The sequence below is a fragment of the Tachypleus tridentatus genome, chromosome 8 (assembly GCF_004210375.1).
Source record: "Tachypleus tridentatus isolate NWPU-2018 chromosome 8, ASM421037v1, whole genome shotgun sequence".
Classification (NCBI taxonomy): domain Eukaryota; kingdom Metazoa; phylum Arthropoda; class Merostomata; order Xiphosura; family Limulidae; genus Tachypleus; species Tachypleus tridentatus.
In genome coordinates, this window is record NC_134832.1 from 124,488,280 (window position 1) to 124,508,444 (window position 20,165).

At 34.8% G+C, this 20,165-nt stretch overlaps 1 protein-coding gene across 1 annotated transcript; it reads right to left on the bottom strand.

The window, feature by feature from the left end:
* Positions 1-1,187: 1,187 nt before the first annotated feature.
* Positions 1,188-19,165, bottom strand: LOC143223411 (arginine kinase-like). The gene is made up of 7 exons (XM_076451356.1): positions 18,783-19,165; positions 16,046-16,251; positions 9,623-9,882; positions 7,779-7,927; positions 6,902-7,067; positions 4,241-4,424; positions 1,188-1,756 (listed from the first exon to the last, which is right to left on the bottom strand). Exons 1-7 carry the CDS (start codon positions 18,818-18,820, stop codon positions 1,611-1,613), a joined length of 1,149 nt encoding a protein of 382 aa, XP_076307471.1. The 5' UTR covers positions 18,821-19,165; the 3' UTR covers positions 1,188-1,610.
* Between the last annotated feature and the right edge of the window lie 1,000 nt (positions 19,166-20,165).

A 20,165-nucleotide genomic window follows, 5' to 3' on the forward strand; every position in this document is an offset into this window, starting at 1 on the left:
AATAGGGAATTTCTGTGTTTTAAACACCCTAAAGCTAATTTTCGTTTTTAAGACAGTGAAGTATAAATGTATAACGTAACTGAAATTTAACTTTTAGCATATAATCAGCCCCCCACTGGTACAGCGATAAGTCTACGGATTTACAACCCTAAAATCATGGGTTCGATTTCTCTCGATGTGGCTTTGCTAAAAGAAAACACAAAGCATATATTTTATCGTCAAAAAGAAAAATACATCCCAATAAACCTTTCCTTCTTCAGTAGGACTAGCTTTAAAGGGCTTCTGTCGATAAGAGTTGACAAAGCTGCGAGTTGTGGGAAGGAGACATAATTAGCTCCTATGTAGTTGGTTGAGAATTAATTAATGACCATTCGAAAGTATAACACAGTTAACCTTAGGGTTGGAGAATTCTCACAGTGCTTTTGAAAGAGAAATATAGAGAAATATTCATACAGCAAGACTGTTAAACAAAGTAGTCCAGGTACGGAGTATTTGAATATTCTTTGTGGAAACAGAACTTATTTCAAAGGACTACGACTCCACACACAAAGCGAGTCATGAGCAACGTTCTCAGCATTACGATGAAAGCTATGATTACTGAAGAAAAAATTCTGACTCCAATGAAAGTCATTGCGACTGAATGTAATTCTAAGTCCAATGTAGTGCAGAAGGACTTGGAGTCTACGAAAGTCCAAAATATTTCAGTCACACCTCGATATTAATGTAACTTTTCTTGTAAGAGGCTGAAGTGGAAATCAGAGGAAACTACCGTTCGTTTGCAAATTCCCCAAGTCTCCAGACGCGATTCATATTTACTTTACTGTCTTTGACATGCTTAAACATAGTATTAAAATTCGACGTGTGTGTTTTCATTAGAGATTTATAGGGGGGGGGTGTTAAAATATATAATCTAAAATTGATCCTATCGTCCTATGTAGAAGCTTGTTACAATGAATACTGCGGTTTTAGGTAATAGTGGACATCAGGCTCGAGCATGTGATATTGTTATTCGGAAGTGAGAATTAGGAAAACCATAACGGTGTCATGTTTAGAACAGGTTCAAGAAAACACTTGTCTGTTGAAGTAAATTTATTTCTGGAATTATAATTATATGTAATAAAAATTTATTTGTGACGATCATCCTGTAAAGCTGTGTAAAAAGAAAAATAAGGGAAGCTTCGCAGGAGTTTTCAGATTCAATATTTATTTTCTCTGGAAAAGGGTTATGTATGAGCAAGGTGGATAATGTGATGCTTTAGTAGCGCCATCTAGTTGACTATTTTGCTTAGTTTTGGATTTTTGTTCTCTAAAAAGCTGTTGTGGTATTTTTTGATACAAAGAACACTTTTCGGAAAACGTATTAAACTAAATAGATTAACTTTACAAAGAAGAAAAAGAAACTTTTGCATTTTTAAAACTCACATTAAGAAATTTACATATATTTACAAATAGTTATTTAGACTGTTTTTAAAATAAATAAATATGGATATTTATTTTCAAAATAGCTTCTGCAGCAGGATAGGAAGTGACCTCCATACTATTTTAGTATGGAGAGTTAAATCTTTGGCTGTAAGTGTCGATGTGCTGTCAAGGTTTCTTCTCTATTGTATTTAAGAAGCAGCTTTTTCCATTTTGATCATCTCCTGGATTCCATCTTGCATTTCCCGAACTGCTTGGTACTCGGAGAGTCCTAGACGTCGCTTGTTAGAAATATCGTAAACTCCACCCTCACTTTCAGTGTGCTCACCACGGGTGCCTAAATTAAAAAGATAATTCATTTATGATACGATTACGTTACGCACCGAGGTTTGTTTTTGTTAGACACGAAAGGAAACTTCATCAACATTTCGTCATAAGATACTGCTCGAAAATTCATACAAAGCACCAAAGTCTAATCATCTCCTTTACATGGCTGCTCTCGAATTAAACAAGTTTTAAGTAAAATAGTCTAACCAGCAATGAAGCATGGAAGAACTTAAGTCAATAATAAAAATAATTGTTTGCTTAAAAAGACACCTATAATACAAATATCAACTTGTAGTTGAATTAGCATTTTCATTAACGAATTTATCTTTATAATTTTCTTTGTATACTGCCACATTTGAGTTTTATATAGGTTTTTATATGTCTATTTGTTGTTTAGCACAAAGCTATATAATGGGCTATCTGTTCTGCGTCAACGACAGATATCGAAACTCAATTTTTATGTCTTCATACTTACTGCTGAGCCACTTGAGGGATTCAATATGAAAAACAAAACAAAACTGTGTTATTCTTCTTTTTCATTGAATTATAAATATGTATATATATTCTTTAACAATTACGACTTTTACAAATGCATTTGTTCACGTTCTTATGTGGAATTGTCAAGTTAACTGGAATTTCACAGGGACTGTTAAAGGTGAATTTTCAACAAATTTAATAATTGCTTCAGAAACTGTATTTTGGTTAGGTATAATTCCTGTGTGGTTGCCATATTTTTAAACACTTTAGCTTTTGAATAAAAAATGAAACCAAATATGCGGATCATCGAACTCAAGTTCCTTTCGGTCGTTCGGCTGTTTCCGTGACGTTTTACAAGTATGACGTAATAGTTGCCAAACACGCAAATGGTTGCGCGCCGACCATTTTGATCCTTTCAGTGCTGGTGTTTTATGTAAATCTATCGGTGCTTTTTTCGGATTACACACTTTGTGAGACTATTTTTTGTCTTGATATTGCTACTTTATGTTTGTTTTATGATAACATGATTTACTGCGTTGCTTATGGTTGTAAAAACTGTTCGGCATCGGGCAAAAGCTTCTTTTCGTTTCCGTGCAAGAAGAAGGAACCGGCAAGGTGGCGACAGTGGATGCGGATGGTCAATAGGAAGAACTTAACTCCTTCATACCATGCAAAGCTTTGTCAAGATTACTTTGAACGTTCATGTTTTGTGTCGGATTCTACTGTTTTGGATTCCATGGGTTTCAAGCCAGGCAGGTTGAGACTGAAAAAATTATCGGCAGTATTCAGGATCGTCCTCACCATCTTTCCTCGTGGAGAGCTGAGGACTGATCTCAGCCTGCAGCGTACAGGTTCCAACCCTCTGCTATTTTGTTATCCCTTGCCATCACAAAAGAACAAACTTAAAGGTATGTGTGCAATATAAAACGATAAACAATAACTTGTATAATACTCGTATAATAATTTAAAAGTATAAGTTTTTGAAGAATGTAACTAGACATACACATTTCACATTCATGAGCGTGTTTTGCATTTATGGCACCTGAAAGTCAGTAAAACATTGATTTCCTGGTCTAGACAGTGGACAAATCTATCCCAAATAGAGTATATTCCAAGTTTAAAAGCTCGTAGATCATACTGTAGATGTTTTTGTATCATGTTTAAATATGGAAAAATTTGAAGAGTTCCATTTTTCAAATTTAACATTTCAAGATAAATTAACTATTCAGACTGATACATCTAGTTTGATTTTATAGTCAGAATTATGACGTATAATTGAAATTCATTTTGTTACGAGTCATAAATACCCGGAACAATGATTGTGGAAGGGCCGAGTATAAGTTACTATAATCGGCAAAGTATAAACAAATAAAACTCAGTCTATGATACCAATAATTTATAAACACCAGACAGGTTTCGAGATGCTTAAAATTGCACGTGAAATAATACAGACCAGTATCAGTATCACTCACAGTTCCGCTACTTTCGCTCGTGGAACTGTCCTCATCACTAGAACTTGTCAGATCTGTGTCAAAAGTAACTGTTCTAGGTTCGTTCAGAGTAGGTTTGAATTGATATGGTGCTACTCGACACTGTTCAGAACACAAAGTCAAAACAGACTCCGCCTCTGTTTCTCCGTATGCACTGGCCATGTTTATTTACATTCAATGCGCTGGCTTTGGCTGTTTGTTTGGCAACTATTACGTCACAGTACTTTTCTAGCGGCAAACGTAAAAACTAAAACGCTCGGATTGCCGCTCGGGAAGGGCTCTTTCTGCACCAAGTTCTATGTTTCATTTATTAGAACGTATGTTTTATAAAAAATGGGAACCTGCAAAATTAATCAGTATGAGTAGTTCTTTTGACTGCAAAGTTTTCTTTTTTCTGTAAAATTCACCTTTAAGAAATAGTATACTATTATGAATGAGAAAAGGCTCACATGGCTTCATTGCCTATCCAAAAACGTCCAATAGAAAAGTTTTCATCATTCTAAACTTAAATTGATCTAATATCTTACCCCGAACTTGTAAATTGAATTTGGCTGCAATGCCCTCCAAGACCTTACGATCTCTGGCCAGTTTGGGTAGCTTGATGTGGACACTGGCTCTCATGGTGGTACCCAGATTGGTTGGGCAGAAGGTCAGGAAACCAAAACGGTCATCGTGAGAAAACGGAAGCTTGGATTCAATAGTGTTCACAGCCTGTGCGTGATGGAAACCAAAGTATTATTTTATTTGTTTAGAATTAAACATAAGCTACACAATGGACTATCTGTGCTTTGGCCACCACGGGTATCGAAACCCGATTTTTTGTGTGTAAGTCTGCAGACATATCACTTTGCCACTGGGTGGCTCAAAGTATTATTATATGGTTTGCTTGTTTGTTTTGAATTTCGCGCAAGGCTACACGAGGGCTATCTGCGATAGCCGTCCCTAATTGAGCAGTGTAAGACTAGAGGGAAGGCAGCTAGTCATCACCAACTACCGCCAACTCTTGGGCTACTCTTTTAACAACGAATAGTGGGATTGACGGTCATATTATAATGCCCCCACAGCTGAAAGGGCGAGCATGTTTAGTGTGACGGGGCTTATTATATTGTTTAATCAGTGTGGAAGAAGTGAAAAACTGTTAGGTTATTAATTAATAAAACTGTAACAGTTCAAGTAATAAAACAATGGACTCCCAATAAAGGAATATTTAATAAACCTGTACATTACAGCAGAGGAAGTTAATATAATGTACTGTTACACCAAATAAAGTAATTTAATTTAAACCGTAAGCTTCTCGTTTAGTATGATATAATCTCAAAATGATTTTATTGAGCTTGTGTGGAGTAAATTATTTCACACAAAATGATTGTGAGTAGCTATAAATATGAATTTAGCTATAGGTTAAAATACCGTTATAGCTTGTGTGGAGTAAATTATTTCACGCAAAATGATTGTGAGTAGCTATAAATATGAATTTAGCTATAGGTTAAAATACCGTTATAGCTTGTGTGGAGTAAATTATTTCACGCAAAATGATTGTGAGTAGCTATAAATATGAATTTAGCTATAGGTTAAAATACCGTTATAGCTTGTGTGGAGTAAATTATTTCACGCAAAATGATTGTGAGTAGCTGTAAATATGTATTTAGCTATAGGTTAAAATACCGTTATAGCTTGTGTGGAGTAAATTATTTCACGCAAAATGATTGTGAGTAGCTATAAATATGAATTTAGCTATAGGTTAAAATACCGTTATAGCTTGTGTGGAGTAAATTATTTCACGCAAAATGATTGTGAGTAGCTATAATATGAATTTAGCTATAGGTTAAAATACCGTTATAGCTTGTGTGGAGTAAATTATTTCACGCAAAATGATTGTGAGTAGCTGTAAATATGTATTTAGCTATAGGTTAAAATACCGTTATAGCTTGTGTGGAGTAAATTATTTCACGCAAAATGATTGTGAGTAGCTATAAATATGAATTTAGCTATAGGTTAAAATACCGTTATAGCTTGTGTGGAGTAAATTATTTCACGCAAAATGATTGTGAGTAGCTATAATATGAATTTAGCTATAGGTTAAAATACCGTTATAGCTTGTGTGGAGTAAATTATTTCACGCAAAATGATTGTGAGTAGCTGTAAATATGTATTTAGCTATAGGTTAAAATACCGTTATAGCTTGTGTGGAGTAAATTATTTCACGCAAAATGATTGTGAGTAGCTGTAAATATGTATTTAGCTATAGGTTAAAATACCGTTATAGCTTGTCTTTCCGTTTATTTGTAGAATTTTGAGCAAAACTGCTCTAGAGATACATTCGTTCATCGTCCATAATTTTGAAGTGACAGACCAGAAAGAAGACAGCTAGTTTACACCACCTATCGCCAAAATTTGCGTTATTCTTTTTACTAAAGAGTAGTGGGATTGCCCGTAACTTTATAATGCTCCCATGGCTGGAAAGACGAGCATGTATAAAAAGGGTATTTGAATTTGCAAACCGCAGGTTGTGAGTTGAGCAACCTAAATACTCAAATGTTGATGAGTTATGAAAACCTTGAATTTTGCTTTTGTATGTTACTGACAAAACGTTATATAACAGAAGATAACCAATTGTACACTGGTTATCTTATTAGCCAGATAATAAGATATTATCTTATTATAACGTAATAAGTTGAGAATTATGGAACAGGAGACTGAACTAAATTAAAAGCTACGTATTGTATTATCTGCATTCTCTCCATAAAGGGGTAATCAAGTCCTCATCTGTCGTTGTAAATTTGCAAACTTACAGATGACCCGCTGGTGAACAAAGTGACCTTAATAATACCAATAAAAAAATAAATACTGGATAAACTTAAGCACAGAGAGTGATACAATGTAGAATAATATGCTAAAGTTTCTAAAAAATAAGAAAACATTTGGGAGTTATTATATTCTCTACACATTAAACCGTTAATTTAAAATAATTAGACGGTTGTACACTGTTTTGAGATCTCCAAATTAAATAGTTAATTCACAGTAAGTAGTTAGTTGCACACCGTTTTCAGTTCCCCACATTAAACAGCCAACTTACAGTAACTAGTCGGTTTTACACCATTTTCAGATTTCCACATTAAACAGCCAAATTACAGTAACTTACCGGCTATACACCGTTTTCAGATCTCCACATTAAATAGTCAACTTACAGTAACTAGTCGGTTGTACACCGTTTTCAGATCTCCTCCTTTCTGCATGGAGATGATTCTGAGGTGATCTTCTTCATTCACCCAGACCAGGAAAGTTTTAGCATCATTGTGAAAAATGCCACGTCCTGTTGGCCAGTATCTGCAAGCATTGGCTGCTTGGAGAAACCTTGAAAAAATAAATAAATCAGTTTCATTATAGTGGTAGAAAGTTTATTATCTGCACTTTGTTTCTTTACAGGTTTATATTTATGTTCACCCGATTTGATTTAGACATTCTCGCAAAGCCATACAAGGACTACTTGTGCTAACCGTCCTTGATTTTGAATTGATGAGAGAGAGAGAGAGAAAGCAACTATTCATTTGCCACCAAATTCTTGCGCTATTCTAATAAAAAAATTGGATCTGACACCTACTGTTATAACGCACAAACGACCACAGTCAATTATATATTTATTTCTTATTACAACGTGCCGAGAGTGATTTAATGGTTAGTGTGGCTGGACGGTAAATCCGAGCATTTATGTCTCATTTCCCATTGTAGCGCTTGGGAGTTACGAATGTGCTACAAAAGTGAAAGCCAAATCCTGTACTTTCGTTAGAAATGATTAGCTCGGGAGCTGGAAGTATGAACGTTTGATAACTTGAGCTCTCTCTAGTATATATATTGAAAATTGCGGAAGAACTAGGGGCAGATAGTCTTTTGTGTAGCTTTACGCAATAATCCTGAAAAATAACCTCAACACATTTACCTGTCCTCCGCTGGTACAGCGGTAAATATATGGATTTACAACGCTAAAATCAAGAGTTCGAATTCCTTCAGTGGTTTCAGCAGATAGTCTGATGTGGCTTTGCTATAAAAAAAACAAAACACATTTACCTGTCCCCCTCCTTGAATAGAAAGTGGTCGTCAATGAGTTTCTGCTGGGTGGCCTTATCCATACCTGTGAGGGGGTAGTAAGTTCCTTTAAGTTCTCCCTCCATGCTACTCAACGTGGAAATCACTTTTTGTTCCATTTCTTTGTATTGCTGGAAAAATATAAAAGCAATTGCCGAGATATTTTTTTTCGATAGTTAGTTCACAATTTGAATGTTTTTTTTTTTCTCTCGACTTCTTCTTTCTATCTTTTAAGAAGACTAGTTGCTGAACTTAATCAACATAAACAAACTTATAAACATATTCAATCTTATTTAATAATGCGAGTTAAAAATATTCGCTGTCTTCTTAATGTTTTATAAACATTCTAATTAAGTTTGAATAATTTTTGAAACACATTACTTGAAATGGATGAATTTGCTCAGTTTGTGCAACTATGTACCAGACTGTTTGTACTACTCGTAACAATAATTTAGTGCATACTTGCATAAACTGAACAAATGTATTTAAGTTACTTTATCCACTTATTTATTATTATTATTAATAATATTTTACGCCAGATTATCATTCTACGTAAGAGGAGAATGCAAAGAAGTGAGGATCAAAACTATCTAATCAGTGCTGTATAAAGGTAAACAAACTATTTAATCAGTGCTGTATAAAGGTAAACAAACTATCTAATCAGTGCTGTATAAAGGGAAACAAACTATTTAATCAGTGCTGTATAAAGGGAAACAAACTATTTAATCAGTGCTGTATAAAGGTAAACAAACTATCTAATCAGTGCTGTATAAAGGTAAACAAACTATCTAATCAGTGCTGTATAAAGGGAAACAAACTATTTAATCAGTGCTGTATAAAGGGAAACAAACTATTTAATCAGTGCTGTATAAAGGTAAACAAACTATCTAATCAGTGCTGTATAAAGGTAAACAAACTATTTAATCAGTGCTGTATAAAGGTAAACAAACTATCTAATCAGTGCTGTATAAAGGGAAACAAACTATTTAATCAGTGCTGTATAAAGGGAAACAAACTATTTAATCAGTGCTGTATAAAGGTAAACAAACTATCTAATCAGTGCTGTATAAAGGTAAACAAACTATCTAATCAGTGCTGTATAAAGGTAAACAAACTATTTAATCAGTGCTGTATAAAGGTAAACAAACTATTTAATCAGTGCTGTATAAAGGGAAACAAACTATTTAATTAGTGCTGTATAAAGGTAAACAAACTATTTAATTACTGCTGCATAAAGGTAAACAAACTATAAAGTTAAATAAGATAAAGTAAAATGCAAGTCATTAATAACTAAACAACAAATATAAAACACAGTAGTGAATTACCGTTAACAGTGTTACGCTGTCTAGATTGCTGGAAAACGTATTGGGACAGTAAACAATAATTCGAGGGAAAATAGCACGTGCTTTGGAAAGTGTTAAAACTTACCCTCTCTAGAGTTTAAAGAGAATGATTTGAAAATAATTCAAGTCAAAGGGTTGTTTGATTTGTTGTCAAGCGCAAAGCTACAAAATGGATTATTATTTTTTCCCCATCACGGGTATCCAAACCAGATTTTTAACGTTGGAGGCACGTACTCTTACAGATGAACCACGAAAACGTTATCCAACATTATGCAGTAATAAAGTTATACCTAAATATTAGATAAACTAATTTGTTGATGAAATACAGTTTACAATAACTACTAAACAGACCAAAATTGGGTTTATGAAATATTTTTGATGAATTATGTGTTTATTTTCGAAATTAAGTTAATGGTTATTTATTTGAAATAATTATTTATATATTTAACAATTATTAAACATTTCTCAAACAATATTACATACCTGTTCAGTCAAGCAAGGGTTAAATGGGTACCCTTGAAGACTGCGACCACAGCGTACTCTGGTGGAGATGATGAAATCTCCTGTAGGGTCGAGATCGACCAACGCATTGATGTCACCCCATTCCTTGGGAGGGTGTTTATCTGTAGCTTTGAATCCACCATGGTAGTCGTCAATGATGAGATCGAAGAGAGGGCCAAAGGTTGTGTAGGACTCGGCGTCAGGCGCATAGATACCAACACCACTGTCCAAATTTTCAATACCTAGAGGGCGCCAAAATAATATAGTTAAGGTGCACCGTGTATTCAAGTTTTTCATTTCTCAGTCTTAGCTATGAAAACTGGATTCTCGTGTAAGGAAAACTCTGTCTTTTGTAAATATCTATTTGTAAAGGAAAGTAGGCTAAGAAATATTTAAAACTTAGTATTTCTTAAAGACAACCAAAAAGAGCTGGAGTGCATTGTTTGATTATTAAGCTTTAGAAAGCAAACAGTGAAAATAAATAAAAAAAGTAATAAGGCTTAGAAGAATCGCTGTGTTGTGTATAGGTATAAAATTTCAATGTAAAAATATTTAAGTTGTTTGCAAAATGCAGAAATGAGAGTAAAGATATTCTTATATTTATTTAAGTAAAAACTAACAATAAAAAATTAAAACGGAAATTTTCAAACTATGGTGTATGCACCATTGATAATACAAGGTAACGATGTGGGTGGTATTCGTAAATATTAATGTGAAAAACAAAATACAAAGATCGTAATAAATCCAGTTTTAGATTTCCGCGTACGTTAGGAAAATTCTTTAACAGGTTTGTGGTTTAAAAGCTAGAGGGCCCGGCATGGCCTAGCGCGTAAGGCGTGCGACTTGTAATTCGCGGGTTCGCGCCCGCGTCGCGCTAAACATGCTCGCCCTCCCAGCCGTGGGGGCGTCATAATGTGACGGTCAATCCCACTATTCGTTGGTAAAAGAGTAGCCCAAGAGTTGGCGGTGGGTGGTGATGACTAGCTGCCTTCTCTTTAGTCTTACACTGCTAAATTAGGGACGGCTAGCACAGATAGCCCTCGAGTAGCTTTGTGCGAAATTCCCAAACAAACAAATTAAAAGCTAGAGAATAGTAGAAGTAATTATCTGACAGTGTTTTAAAACCTCTAATACCTTTTAAAACTTCGTACTTTGTGTGGAACTACATTCTCACGTGTGATGCCATTTTAAAATAAACACTGGTCAAGGCTGAATGTTGAAATGGGTAAGACTGGTATCATACTTCAAGTTTACCAGAAAACAAATCACATTCTTCCCAGTAATAGGCAAGTATTACATTTATTAATTTTTGGTTTATATTTTTCATAATTTTCGAGTAGGTCTAGGTGATACGAACCAGAAAAAAAAAAACACTTAAAAATACTGTGATGAACTAGCTTGACAAGTTTAAGATTTACTAAACTGGATGCACTAGCAAAAGAGAAAATCGAATAATTTTCAATGATCACTGAAGAAATATCTTTTTGAAGTGTTAAAACCCAATAAAAATATTTAAATAGTTTTAAATTACTAAAAATCAGTTTATTCGAATCCCTATTAAAAATAAATATTTTAAAGAAGTACAATGAAGATGTGATAGAAATTTTCTAAAAATAACATTATTAAAATAAGGTTACACGAAAGAATCTAAAATGATAAAGGGCCCGGCATGGCCAGGTGGGTTAAGGCGTGCGACTCGTAATCTGAGGGTCGCTGGTTCGCATCCCCGTCGCCCCAAACATGTTCGCCCTTTCAGCCGTGAGAGCGTTATAATGTGACGGTCAATCCCACTATTCGTTGGTAAAAGAGTAGCCCAAGAGTTGGCGGTGGGTGGTGATGACTAGCTGCCTTCCCTCTAGTCTTATACTGCTAAATTAGGGACGGCTAGCACAAATAGCCCTCGAGTAGCTTTGTGCGAAATTAAAAAAACAACAAAAAAACTAAAACGATAAAAGAGCATAAAAACGTTTTTCCTTAGTAATTTGAGACACTTCTTTTTTTGCTGCTTCCTCTTGAAATGTCAGGACATAAATTACTGACATTTTAAAACGTCCTTATTGTACAGCATGAGCTTGGCATGGCTTCGTGGTTAGGACATTTGACTCGTAATCTGTGCATCTCGGGTTCGAATCTCTTCATCGAACATGCTCGCTCTTTCCGACGCAGGGGCGTTATAATGTGACGGTCAATCCCAGTATTCGTTGGTAAAATACTAACCCAAGAATTGGCGGTGGATGGTGATGACTAGCTGTTTTCCCTCTAGCCTATCGCTTCTAAATTAAAGAGAGCTAGCTCAGAGAGCCTTCGAGTAGTTTTGTGCAAATATTAAATAAACAACAATTACAACAAGAGTAGCCCTTGGTGGTGGGTGTTGATTTCTATAAGACTTCTAGTCTATCAGCTCAAAATAAGAGATGGCTATCTGCAGGTAGCCCTTTATACAAAATTGTGAATCAAACAAATTGGACTAACGTCAGGTGCTAAAACAGTGTGTTTTCAATTGATGGTTATTAGGGGTGTAAGCTTTGCTTCAAACTTATGTGACATTACTTTGAAATAACTGTTAGAAATAAAACAGTTTATCTAGGGTTTAGTTTAGAAACAAACTATCTGACATCAAATTATTGTCGATGAAAATCAACTATATTGAAATAAGAGCAATGCATATAATTAAATATCTATGACATGGAGACTTTCTCAGACTGTATTAATACAGTATGGTGATAAACAAAAATAATTAAAATCTACATGCTACAACGCAAAAATAGCTATCAGAAATGCTGACGTAGATAAACTTGTTAGAATTCTTTAACAAAAGGAACTGCTGAATCCTGCCTGTTTCATTACTTGAAAACTGAAGATGTTAAAATAGAACGTAGTGTAATTGCTGACTAAGATAACACTTGTTTTATAAAAAGAAAGGTGTACGTATCAACACTGTTAACATGCTTTGTTAAATTAAAACGAAAAAACTTTTGAAAAAAAATTTAAAAACTTACACGTGGCTTACTTAGGAATTCGAAAACGTTTTTATTTTTCATGAAGATGGAACTAACAGCTTACTTCCTCACAAGATGGATATCGGATTTCTTGGCTGTGTTCTTGACATTCACCGTATCTAGTGTAGGGCAACACCCAATAGCATGAGGCAGTTCTGTCGTCAATGGCTTTGGCTGAACAAAGCTATCTAATTTTAACTTTCAGACAGGACGTTATTCAATGCTGATCCCAAGGTGAAAACGTGCTATTCTCATTATTGTATTTACTGTAGACAAATTTTATAATTGTGCTGATGATACTATGCCCTTAATTATCTAACTTAGCGACAGAAAGTGATAGAAATAAACATTTATCCACGTGTATTGTGTATGAGCCGAAACTGCAAGTTTGTTTGTCTTCAGTCCATCGAAGCTCCTGTTTGAAAAATAAACACACTCGACTGATAAAGTTTTATTTAGTGATGCAATGGACCATAGAAAATAATATCGCTAATATAATATCTGTTCAGACTTGTCAGTTTCCAGGAAAGTTATTTAGCTACGAGAAGTATGTTGGGAACTGGGCACGAAGAAAGCTCACTGATTTAGTTTCATAGTTGATTTTATTTGTTCACGAAAACAATTTCGTATCTTTAAAAGATAACCATACTTTGAAGTGTTCCAATAATTCAAGTTTACTTCAAGACGGTTGATGTTAAGAGAGACTAATTATTTTATTAAGCAAAGTTAGTAAGAGATAGATATGGAGACAAGAATGTGAAAAGATAGACAAATAAACCATAAATGGATGTTGATTTAAATTGTCTCACATTCAAAAGTTTAGAGTTGTATTAAAGACAAAACAACAACAACAACAACAAATACTTGATTGTTTTATGTTCATGGATTGCAGGATTGTTCATTAAAAGTAAAAGTGCACCAATATATGGGATTATCGCTCCTCCTGGTGGCTAAGCGGTAAGTCGGTGTATTTATAAAACTTAAAATTGGGTTTCGACTCCACGATGGGAAAAGCACCATTAGTTCATTGTGTAGTTTATGCTTAAGAACAAACAAACAAAATTGGTGCAAACAGATGGAAGAATTACTACTCCTTCTGTTTCCTCAATACAGAACATTCTGACGGATACAAACTTTGGATTTCTTACAACTTTCAGGCCTGAAACTAAACAACGCATCACGTTTCAGGCTTTGAATTATCCATATTTTAAGTGTGGGATTAATTCACATGTTTGTAATTATTTTACGTCTTAAAATATATGACTTATTACGAATAAGTTGAGGACTGGCATGGTCAGGTGTGTTAAGGCGTTTGACTTGTAATCTGAGGATCGAGGGTTCGAATCCCGATCGCACCAAACATGCTCGCCCATTCAGCCTTGGGGGCGTTATAATGTGACTGTCAATCTCACTATTCGTTGGTAAAAGAGTAGCTTAAAAGTTGGTGGTGAGTGGTGATGAATAGCTGCTTTTCTTCTAGTCTTACACTGCTAAATTAGGGACGGCTAGGGAATAGACCTCGTGTAGGCTTGCGCGAAATTAAAAAACAAACGAATATTTTTTTCTTAAACCTAAATTATTGCGCGTAAGGTGCCTTATGCACCTTTACACTGTTCAAATTTTCATAAATTCCCTAGCGGGGGATTCAACAGATAGTCCGATGTGGCTTTGGTATAAGAAAACACAAACACACATAATTAATAAAATCTTTAAATTTGGTAATCCCTAATAATAATCATCTAGTCGTTCTTATGATTATTACAGTTTTAAATAACTGGAACTTGAAGAACTGTCATATGTATGATGTCTTACGGTTCCTTCCCTCGCTACAGCAAATGAATATGAGTAACGGATGAAAACCTAACGATTGTCCGAACAACAAAGAGAAAATAGTAGTAACTGACACTAGTCTCTCTGTCTTCGGGCCCGGCATGGCCTAGCGCGTTAAGGCGTGCGCTTCGTAATCTGAGGGTCGCGGGTTCGCGCCCGAGTCGCGCCAAACATGCTCGCCCTCCCAGCCGTGGGGGCGTTATAATGTGACGGTCAATCCCACTATTCGTTGGTAAAAGAGTAGCCCAAGAGTTGGCGGTGGGTGGTGATGTGATGACTAGCTGCCTTCCCTCTAGTCTTACACTGCTAAATTAGGGACGGCTAGCACAGATAGCCCTCGAGTAGCTTTGCGCGAAATTCCAAAAACAAACAAACTCTCTGTCTTCCTTAAACGGAAGTGATAAAATTTAAATAACTGAAACATTCGTAATTAGGACTGAAACGGATTTATAGTTATTTGTAGGAATGCAGAATCCCCTATAGAATCTCATCAGGGTTTTGAGCTGCAGGGTTAAATTAGCTGAATAGGTAGGTCAGACAATGTCACCAGTGCCGAAACAGCAGCGTTCCGATAAAATCATTGTTCTTTCTTCAGATATTTATTGAAAGACAAAGGTACTTTTAACTTCAAAGATATTCAAAGGTTTACGCATTACGTTAAGTTGAATAACGTACAAACTGATTTAATTACAGCGTATTTGCTAGATTTAGCTGGATTTTTTTAATTTTATATTTTAACCAAAATGGAAACTTGATTTTAGGTGAAAATAATTGTTGGGAACATCTTGCGTAAATATTCAAGCGTACTTTGCTGTGTTGAACATTATAATAAAAGCTAAGTCTCGTACTTAAAACAGCCTATTTAGAGGAATTCAAATGAAAAAATCAATTTTTGGTTGCTATGGTAACATATCTTACGGATTTTAATATCTACTCTCGTATCGATTTGTCTTAGCAGAAAGACTTGTGTGAAGATACTGTCAAACATTGTGAAATGAGTGAAGCTTTGGAGCCCTTCTGAAAGTTTCGTTTACATTTATTTTAATTTCCTGTTATGTTAATCTTACACCCTAAAGTTCGCTTCACTGCAGCCCAAACCTCTTTGTTTTAATGGGTGGTAGGTACTCTTAAATAAACTTTTGAACGTTGAAGACAAACTCCTTGTTTATGAGTGGCCCCCGATTATCTTTTAGACCTCTTAAAGACCTGAAAGGCTTTAAATCAAAAGAACTGTCGAGTTAGTTCAAGTTTTCTGGAATTCTGTGATACTACAACTTATCATAGATTTTATTTGATATTTTGGTTGAAGTCTATATACAGACATACAAATTATAAAACCTTCAAAGCTACAAATTATTGTAGAATTTGGGAAGAAATCACAATACAGTACACTTTACATGAAAAACGGTGTGCTGAGACGCCAATTATTTTGTGTAGTTCACTGTAAAACCAATTACTTTAAATACTAGTAATAAAAAATGTTAGAAGAAAATAACTCTTTGTTTTAAGATGATATTTTTGAGATATTTCTGAGATGAGCTAAGATCATGTTACAAATGGAACAAGAAGTCCTCACCTGATTGGATAACGTCAAGAAGAGATGCTCCCATACTTGTCTTTCTGTTTTTGATGTTGTCAAATATTTCTTTTGATAAATGTTTTTTAAGTAGGGACTTGCAGTCGCTAGCTTCCTGTAACTTCTTGAAGCCAGCTTCCAATTTGTCCAAAGTTGCCTGATCCACCATTTTCCCAAAATGTAAACAGCTGCACCCGAATGGAGACCTGGGAGAATGAACTTCTTTAAAACTGGAAGTTACTGCCTCGATCTTTTGTTCTCACCTTAATATACAGAGGCTGCAAAGTATTCTGGGTAAATATCCTAATGTTCCGTTTGATTGCTTTACTGCTTAAACCTATCATGTCTAAGTTGCTAGAAAGAAGAACACTAGATGAAAGCTTGGATTACAACTAAAAATTGAACATCGTGTCTATTTTTACCGCCCTGACTGAATATCTGAAGACCCAGCTCTTTGTTACGATACTTGCATCCAGATGTCAGCTCAAATCACTAAACAGCTTTTTGTCTTTATTCACGAAACAATTAGTTGTTGTCTGAGCTCCTATGAGGAGAATAGAAACTAAGTTGCAGTCAATTTCAGAAAGAATGAACTGTGTGTAGTCACAAAACTTGCGTTAGTAGTTGTATTTAATATGGATGAACCCAAAGCTACAAAGCAGCAAGTCTTTAATATTTAAAAATGAAAGGCATAATTTATAATTGTATTTCTAGGAAACTTCTTAATCTATTTATAAAATTTTCCGGGTTGATCAGCTGTAATAATAAGAGCTTATTACGCTAACATTTAGAATTAGATCCATGCAGTGGACACAGGTCAGATTGTTTACTGTGCAGCTTTGCGTTTAAACGCAAATGCAAACGAATGTGGCAGGGGTTTAGTTTAGAGAGAGAAGTCTGAAGAATTCTCTCTCCATCTGGGATGGTCAGGAACGTAGTGGTTCCTCTTCGTCCCCTTACGTGAAAAACTATAGAAATTTACATGGGGGTTTTTGCCTTTATTTTATTTTGACTTTTTTTAAGGTCAAGAAGTGAGGTTGGTCATAATATAATAAACTGGTGAGCGAAACAAAGGCGGCACCGAAGAGGCCAGCCAGATCAGAACTCAACCAGCAGATGTCAAAATTGCGTTTAAAAGAAGCAAACAAAACATTTATATACAGAGAATGGACCAAAAAAGTAGCCCTCTCATTGAAAATGTTGTTAATTTGTTATATCCTTTATTAGACAGCAGAACAATAAGTAAAACTATATGTTTTTATAACGCACTCGACGAGATCTGTTGAAATATGATTTCAAATCCTAATTTTAATATTGGCTTTCTTAATTACCTGATCATGATTTTAGTTACATTTTCTCTTAAAAAGTGTTGTGCACGTGCTGTAGTTTATTAGTTATTCTTATTATAATTAGCTACAAAATGATTAAACAAGTTTTTCCGCAATATTTGAACGTAAAAATAACATTAAAATAACACAAACCAATCATAAGTTAATATTTATTAGGCATTCTCTTGGTTTTCAACACTGCTTTACATTAACGTGACATACTTTCAATGAGTTTGCGCAGATATTCCGAAGTAATTAACTGTCATCTTCTTTGAGTGCTTCAAAATGTTCGTCTGCCGTGTTTAGCTTGTGATCTTTCTTTAATTAGTTTAACTCAGCCCGTAAATTTTCAATCCGATTGATATCAGGTGTTTGATCTGGCCATTACGTAACATTAATTCTCTTATTTTAAAATATCTTTTAACGATTCCACAATTACAGATAAACTTGTTTGATCATTTTGCAGGCTAATTAAAATAAGAAGATATAAAAAACTACAGGAGGTGTCCAACACGTTTTATGACAATATGTAACTAAAGTCATGAAAAGTTCAGATATTTACGAAAGCCAGTGTTAAAAATTATTATTTAAGATCATACTTGAACAGATCTGGTTCTAAAAATACGTGTAGTTTTACATATTTTTCCGTTATCTAATAAAAAATATAATAAATTAACAATATTTTCAGTGGGGCCACTTTCTTTTGTCCACCCCATATATGTTTCACACGTTAAGATGAGTTTGTTTGTTTGTTTTGGAATTTCGCACAAAGCTATTCGAGGGCTATCTGTGCTAGCCGTCCCTAATTTAGCAGTGTAAGACTAGAGGGAAGGCAGCTAGTCATCACCACCCACCGCCAACTCTTGGGCTACTCTTTTACCAACGAATAGTGGGATTGACCGTAACATTATACACCCCCAAGGCTGGGAGGGCGAGCATGATTAGCGCGACGCGGGCTCGAACCCGCGAATTACGAGTCGCACGCCTTACGCGCTTGGCCATGCCAGGCCTGTTAAGATGAAACAGCTTGAGCCAACAATCACTATGTCTTAATTAACCTGAGTATGGACGTTCAGTACAATATTTTATGCAGATATCACAAACACTGGTTTGTATTTCTAAATCTTCTTACTAAATCATTTAGTAAAATACAAAATACTGGGGTTACCAAAATTGTTCATGGCGTTAGGTTTGTTAACGATTACAAAATAATTGCGTACACAATTCTCTGAGGACTTTCAACAGCTATGTCTTGATATCAATGCTAAATTAATCACATGACATTTCTTTAAAACACAGAACTTCAAACTAATTTATTATCATAGTAGAAGCTTCTGGAAGTTCGGGCGTTTTTTCGAACGAACCTGAGAAAACTACGTGTAATGGAAGGGAGAAAACTGAAGGCTTACCCCTTGATCAAGTGTGCTAAGTACCACAGAGCCAACATCTCAGTATATACGCCACTCAAGGAACAGGAAGCAGGGCAGAATAATGAACGGCCAGGGATGTAATTGGGAGAGCAGTGATGTAGTTTGGTAGCGTGATGCAGCAATCGCTCGTACCACGGGATCAGAATCCTGGCAATGGAGTTTGTTAATAAGAGAAAACGACATATACTGCTGTTGAACTTAGCTGGAGAGCAACATTATCGTAAGAGTGTTACACCTAGTCTAACATTACTGTTACTTTTACCATGTGTCATGATTCATTTCTAATTACAAAATAATTACTCTAAATAGATTTGCAGATTTCTACTTATCAGTATATCTTTAAAGGATCCGTTTCTGCGAATGTTTTGTACACATTTGTAATCATAGCCCGCTTAAAACATAAAAACAAATCGAAGTTAAACTTCTACCTTCTTCGATATCCGAACTTTACCTTTTTATTTTAACAAATATTTTGTTTTCAGTTGCAGGTAAACGATTCTTTTGCACGTGTGTTGTTGTGAAGCTTGAAACGTTTCAATTTAATACTTATATATATAAAAATAATCTAATCTTAACAATTTTGAAATGTAAAGTTAATAAATTCTCACTACAAAACACCAACCAAAATCTATACATTTGTAAACTCTTATATAAACATATTGAACATTAATTGTATTATCAAACAGTGTTTTTTTCAATTTATAAGGTATTAAATGTTCAATAAAGATGTACAGTGAATATATTGTGGTATGCTTTTTATGAGACGAAAACTATTCGAACATTATAAACATGCGTATTGTGTTATATGATATATAGCATTTAATGGCATTGTGGTGTTCTTCCCTGCAATACCTTCACATATCGCTAGAAATACAATGACTTTCAGCGTCCTCTTTTAATAGGACAAACAAACTGGATTGTTTTATTTAGCTGCATTTTAAGTCACCTATTGAGAAAAGAAGATACTACAATTATATTTTGTGGTTTAGTGGTTGTTTAAATATGACTTTAATTAACTGTTAGCGTGTTTTCTATTATTTTTATAGTAAAATTGAAAGTAGCAGCACTAACTTGATTAAGATAACAAACACTTTCTTTATGGAGACAAACAGTAAAGTTGAAGAAAAACCTGAGGTACAATTTAGAAGAGGCCAACAGTTTAAAGATTTAGTGTTAGATTACACATGGAAAGACACGTCTCGCTAAACTGATCATACTTTCCCGATAAACTTAACTCTAAACAGTACTTTTACATTATGCACTTCGTTGGAATGACACTACGAAATTGTTTTCCACATTTATATTTATATGAGTAGCATAGGCGGTCTTACGTATTGGGTAAATTGGTAAATTGCCCGGGGA